Below are 6724 nucleotides of genomic sequence, written 5' to 3' on the forward strand. Positions count from 1 at the left end.
GTCATGTGACAATAAACATGGCTCCCTCTGCTGTTGCCCCTGGGGCTCAGGCACAGTGGACCTGGTTTAGTAATTTAAACTTCAGTAGCACACAGGCCAGGCTGATAGCAGCCCCATTCTGACACACCCAGTGGGCACTAACCCTGGTGGTCCATAGGGAACCACCCTCCAACTCCATGGACTGTGGAGACTGCCCTAGAGGAGCACGCTGAGTAGGGACCCTCACCAGCCCAGACCCTGTTCCTTAGGGACCAGCTGAGCACAGTTGCTCTGGACCCAGAGCGGCTCTTAGGCCCAGGATGGTGGCGCACAGAGGGCTCCCAGATGCATGACTTGGGTCCTGTCCCTGAGCCCACTGTGGAGCACCGCACCCTTCAGGGTCCAAGAGGCCCTCCTTCCTCCTCCGGGGTCTGGCAGTCTCTGGCCTTTGCTTGGCTGCAGTTTCTGTCACTGCGGACCCCACAGCTGCAGGAAGGCTGGGACTCTGCTCTGGAGTGCCACTCTCCGGCAGGGAGGAGCAGGAGCCTGCAGTTCCCAACACCTTGCTGCTCTTTGATCCCTCCCCTCCCCAGCATCCTTGGCCCTCCTCCACCTCCCTCCTTCCTGTGGGCCTCTCCCTCCTCATTGCCGTCCATGCTCCTGCTCTGACCGCTGATTTCCCTAGCTCACTGCCCAGGCCGGTCTTTCCATGCTATCACCGAGCCCTGCTTCCTGCACATCTCCCAACCCAGACGGGGAGAACCCGAGCAAGAAGGTCCAGTGGGCTTCACAGGGGAGGAGGAGGACGTCATCCACAGACTCGGAGGCCAGGTCCCACACAGACCCCTGCAGGCTGGCCAGGTCCCGCAGGCCCAGCCGGCTGACGGTGAAGTATGACCGGGGGCAGCTGCAGCGCTGGCTGGACATGGAGCAGTGGGTGGACACACAGGTCCAGGAGCTCTTCCAGGTGGGCAGCACAGAGACGGGGGTGTGGGGCGGGAGCTGCCCAGGGAGCTGCAGGGGAGCTGAGTGCTGATGTGAGAATGTGAGATGGGCCCACAGCGGGAGAGGCCTCGGGGCCTGTGTGTGTGTGGTAGAGGGGAGCTCTTCCAACGTTCTTGAAACTGTTTCCCGATCTGCAAAATGGGGCTATTTATGCCTTTTATGTCTTTTTGGTATATTATTACTGTTGTTGTTGTTGTTGTTGTTGTTGTTGTAATTTTGGTCTGGAGATTGAACCCAGGGCCTTCATACTGAATTATGTGCCCAGCCCTTTTTTCTTTTGAGACAGGGTCTTGCTAAATTGCTAAATTCCCTAGTCTGGCCTCAAACTTGCAATCCTCCTGTCTCAGTCCCCCAGGTCAGTGGGATTACAGATGAACGCCTCCATGCCTGGCTTGGTAAGATCTTTCTTTCTTTCTTTTTTTTTTTGAGACAGGGTCTCACTGACCTGGAATTCCCTACATAGCACAGGCTGACCTTGAACTTGAGGCAATCCTCCTGCATCAGCCTCCCAAGTGCAGGGATTACAGGGGTGCACCATCTGTCTTTTCCTTTTGGGTAGCAAGGGCCTGTTATCTTGTGAATAAGGGTAGTCCGTGGTCCTCTGGTGTGTGTGGGGTGATGAATGGGCCCAGCTACTCTTGGACTCACTCACTGGATCGTGTGTCGCTGGGTCTGGGTTTGGCCATGTTCCCTGCAGCATCCTGAGCCTGCTTGTGGAGGAGTGGACAGGCCTACAGAAGGGAGCCCAGAAGGCAGACTTTCCTGTCCCCATCCGCTCTGACCTTGCAGGGCACCTCCACTGCCCTTCTCTACTTCTAGTGATTCCCCAGCTCTTTTTATTTAATTTTAATTACTTTCTTTAATTACATGGAATGCTAAATGTCCTCCTCGATAATAAACACAGTGATAATTCATACTAAAACAAAACATATAGTACTTCTGATAGCCATTATTTTTCTTTCTCCCCCCACCGCACCCTTTGGTACTGGGGGTTGAACACAGGTCCTTTAGCTTGAAAGGCAGGCGGCAGAACCACTGACCTAAGTCCCCAGCCTACTGCATTATTTTTCTATTTGAGACAATTTAAAGTTTTTCTTTTGTCACAAAACAGGAACATGCCTATACAAATGCTCAGGTAGGCCATCTTTTTAATCTTTTTTTTTTTAGTTTTTTGAGACAGTGTCTCACTATGTATTTGAGACTGACCTGGAACTCACTGTGTAGCCCAGGCTGGTCTCGAACTCACATCAATCCTCCTGCCTCAGCCTCTCAAGTGCTGGGTTTACAGGCGTGACCCACCTTGCCCGGCTTAGGCCATCTTTTTAAACAAAAAGGTAGTGATTCACAAAAGGCAGAATATTGTAGAACATTTAACTAGTTGGTATGCATCTAATAGGATGAGACTAGAGAAACCTAATAATACATCTGAAGTGTTCATGTATAAAATAGCACATGAAGAAAATACTTTTTTTTTTTTCTTTCTTTCTTTTTTTTTTTTTGGTACCAGGGATCGAACTCCTGCGAGGCAGGCAGCAACACCACTGAGCTAAAGCCCCAGCCCTGTTTTGTTTTTCTGAGATAGGGTCTTGCTATATAGTCCAGATTGGCCTTGAGCTCACTATGTAGCCCAGGCTGGCCTCAAATTCGCAATGATCCTCCTGCCTCAGCCTCCCCAGTTCTGGGGTTACAGGTGCGCACCACTATTCCCAGAAGTAAAGAATTTATCAATGTCTAAAAACATGGGTTTATTCGTAGACATCTGAAAAGTTACCATAAAAAGCATTTTCTGAGACATATGGAAATGTAACATTATTATTTGCTTTGTTTTGTTTTTTTGACACAGGATCTTACTGTGTAGTCCAGGCTGTCCTTGATCTCACTGTGTAGCCCAGTCTGGCCTTGAACTGGCAACGATCTTCTTGCCTCAGTCTCCCAAGTGCTAGAATTACAGGTGTGTGCCGCCATGCCCGGCTCATGTTATTCTTTTAAACCCTTACAGTGCAAGACTTTCCACTCAGTAAAATAGCTAAGGATCTGAAACTGAGAAAACACCTTTGAGGGCAGTGTATGAAATTTAATACTTTCTTTTTCCTTCCCTCCTTTTCTTTTTTTCCTTTTGTTTTGTTTTTTTAATGCATCACCAGAGGGTATTACTGAACTAACATCCAACTTGCCCCCTTAGTCTGCAGTCCAGATGTGAGACAGACTTTTGTGTACAGGAACCTGTACTGTATTCAATCCTGTGTGTGTAGACGTCTAACGCAGGCAGTTTTCTTCCAATTTCGTAGTAATTTGATCTGCCTATTAGCAAAAACAGCTAACGCCCTGGCTCCGTTTCTATTTCAGACCATTCGTTGTGCACCTATGTGGAGTCTATTTCAGACACTTCAGGGCACATCCAGCCAGGTGGCAGAGAAAGACAGTAACCAATGAACCTTGATTTGCAAGATGAAGGTGGAGGAGCGGGAAACTGTATAGTAATGAGCCCGTAACACTGGAAAACAGGCTGTGTGGGAGGACCACTCCCAGGCAATGACTAGAATAAAAAGCCTGGCCTGTGGTTGTCATGGTGATTGTCCAAAGGTGCCCGGTGACAGTTCCTCTCTCAATGCCTGGCCTTTTCAGCAGGAAGTAGCCAAGTGCTTGGCCAGGCCCCACGTGGCTGGACATCTTGGGCAAAGGTAAAGGCAGCACAGTGTCCAGCCTTACTCTTATCCCGATCTATTTCTGTCTCCATGGAGCCCCACACCACCCGCCAGGGCTCTGGCCCACGTGCCCACCTTGGGTGGCATCACTGGGAATGATTATAGGGGTATTGGAGGGGCTATAGGGATATATTCAGGGCTCTGTACCTCCTTCTGCCCAGAGGTAGGGTTTGGGTTTGGCTTCTAGGCAAGAGCTTAAATACCATTGCATTCTTCTATGTCAAGGAGACCCTTGCTCAGCAATATGCCCCATCTACTTACCCTCTCCCATTTGTTGTCTCATCATAGCCAGACACCTTAAAGGACTTATCCACACTCACAGGCTTTACTCACTGTTTCCCTTCCTGTCACCATTCAGTACTCTGAAATCTGGGTTTGGCTCCTACACTCTATTGAGAGCTCTGATAGAGTCCACCAGTCACTCCCCTAGGGCTGAATATAAAGCACAGGTCAGCAGGAGACACTGTTGTAGGGCTAGGGCTTTGAACCATCCCTGTCCTGTAGCTTTCCTGACAGTCTTTTCCTGGTGGAGGCTGGGATTTTGACACGGCCCATTTGATGTGGTGACATTTTTAAACTAACCTATTATACTTCCAACCTTAAAAAAATCATATCAATGGAAAAAAAATTTGTCAATGCATGTGTGGAAAAAAACATTTGCTAGCTCATCTGAGCCTTACTCCATTGCTGGTCTCTTAGAGATTAGGAGTAAAAGGTGTGTGTGTGTGTGTGTGTGTGGTAGAGGTCAGAAAAGGGGTCAAATCAGGCAGCATCTGGCAGGAAATACCAAATGTAATATAGAGTCACAAGCTCACCCCACTTGTTCATCTCAGCAGCGGTTGTTTCATATGCCACACACCGAGCTGTATCTCTAGCACCATATTTAAAAAAATATATATTTTTTTAAATTTTGAGACAGGATCTTGGATCTTTTTTTTTTTTTTTCTTTTTTTTTGAGACAGGGTCATGTTAAATCTCTGAGTTGCCCAGGCTGAGCTTAAATATTTTATCCTTCTGCCTTAGGCTCCCAGAGTTCTGGGATTATAGCTATGTACCACCATGCCCGGCTAGGACTTGTACTTTTTTATTTGTTTGTGTGTGTTTTTTTTTTTTTTTTTGAGACAGGGTCTCACTATGTAGTTGAGACTGACCTGGAACTCACTATGTAGCCCAGGCTGGTCTCGAACTCACAGTGAACCTCCTGCCTCAGCCTCCCAAGTGCTGGGATTACAGGTGTGCGCCACCATACCTGGCTGACTTGTACTTTTTTTAGAGGCAGAATGCTAATCTTTGTAGTGTCTTAATGTTCTTCCTTCCTTTTGAGATTTCAATACATGTACATTTGGTCACTTGATAACTGTTCCATAGGCCACCAAAATTCTTTTTGATTCTGTTCTCCATCCTACCCTCCTCCTGCCATGTTTCCTCCCTTATCTTTTTATCTGCAGTCTTAAATAGCTTTGGGTTCCATCCAGCAGTTTTCATTTAAAATATATTTTTCACATTCAGATATGCCATTTGGTTCTTATGTCCTTCCTTTTTCTTGTTACTGTGCTCATATTTTTCTTATCTGCTAATTCCATTATTTCTGTAGTCTCTGAGTCTGCTTTTGTTGACTGTTTTTTCACATAGTTAAGGGTCTCTTGCTTCTTGGCATGACTAGTAATTTCTTTTCTTTCTTTCTGATGCTGCTGGAGATTGGATGCAGGACCTTGTGATCGGGATTTGGCAAATTTTCTACTGCTGAGCTACACTTGAAGCCTAGCTAGTGACTTTTGAGTGGATATTAGACATTGTGAATTTTATGTTGAGTGGCAGGATTTTACAATGATCTTCCTTTAATGAGTGTTGAGCTTTGTTCTAGTAGATAGTGAAGTTATCTGTGGTTGAGTTTAATCCATGTGAGGCTTGTTTATGATTTCTGCCAGGGATAGTTTCAAGTAGACTTTAGTCTAGAGAGTAATTTACTCTCCCTAAGCATGACCCCTTATGTCTACTGAGTTCCTGCATGGTTAACAACAGTTGTCCACTTGTTTTGGTTTTAACTTGGTCCTCCGGACCATCTGGGAACAGTGTAGAGTCTGAGGCACTGACTTCAATGCCTCATACTACTTGGCCTTAGGAAGTTTTACTCTGTGAATGTACACCTTCATGATCAACAAGGATTCAGGAGAACTCTTTCTGCAGAACTCCTTCCTCTCTAGAACTTTGGCAATTTCTAGCCACCTCACCCTGCCTCAGCCCTGATCTCTGTCCCATCCATTTAGCAAGACCGCTGTTCTTTAGTGGCATCTCCCTCTCTGCTCTGCGGTCTGGAATTACCTCCAGGAAGAAATTGGAGGCAGTTCTAGAACTTACTTCTGTTTCCTTTCTCTCTGGATCACAGTCCTAAGCTAACTATTGTTCAGTGTCTGAAAATATGGTTCAGAGTTCTAGTTACTTAAAATATAAAAATAAACCTGGTCCTTGTCGTTCCATCCTGACTCAGCACATACAGCATGTCTGGTTTATTTTATTTTATTTTTGAAGAGCAGGAAAAATTTATTGAGAGAAAGATAGCTTCAGTCTAAGAGAGACAGAAGGGGAACTGGGAAGTGGATTGCCCCTCTCTGGTTTATTTTAGCTTTCAGATCTCAGGTTGTATCACTTCCTCCAGGAAGCTTTCCTGAACCCCAGGCTTGGTTATGTTGTCTTACCCCAGCCCCATCAGACTTCTCCCTGAGTGTTTAACTGCCATTTCACTCCTCTGCATTGGCAGGAAACTAGAAACTTTTTTTTTTTTTTTTTTTTTGAGAGACAGGGTCTCCCTTTGTAGTGCAGGCTGGCCTTGAACTCACTATGTAGCCCAGGTTGGCCTCAAACTTGTGGGGATCCTTCTGCCTCAGCCTCCTGAGTGCTGGATTACAGGTGTGTGCTACCCCGCCTGGCTTCAAAACTGTAAACTTTAGGGCTGGGGATTTAGCTCAGTGGTTCTGCCACCTGTCTCCCAAGCACAAGGTCTCTTAGGCATTATTATTATTATTATTTATTATTTG

General features: G+C 46.5%; 1 protein-coding gene across 2 annotated transcripts in view; it reads left to right on the plus strand.

Moving 5' to 3' along the window:
* Window positions 1–616: 616 nt before the first annotated feature.
* Ppp1r14d (protein phosphatase 1 regulatory inhibitor subunit 14D) overlaps window positions 617–6724 on the plus strand; it is an 11681-nt gene continuing 5573 nt past the window's right edge. Inside the window, exons 1-2 of one of the 2 annotated variants that reach the window (XM_010624704.2) lie at window positions 617–946; window positions 1332–1379. In XM_010624704.2, the coding sequence (XP_010623006.1) occupies window positions 689–946; window positions 1332–1379 (306 nt within the window). In that variant the 5' untranslated portion in view covers window positions 617–688. The remainder of the gene's footprint in view (window positions 947–1331; window positions 1380–6724) is intronic. The other variant, XM_010624705.2, reaches the window with a different exon arrangement.

The sequence above is a fragment of the Fukomys damarensis genome, unplaced genomic scaffold (genome assembly GCF_012274545.1).
Source record: "Fukomys damarensis isolate Sample0158 unplaced genomic scaffold, DMR_v1.0_HiC HiC_scaffold_17, whole genome shotgun sequence".
Lineage (NCBI taxonomy): Eukaryota > Metazoa > Chordata > Mammalia > Rodentia > Bathyergidae > Fukomys > Fukomys damarensis.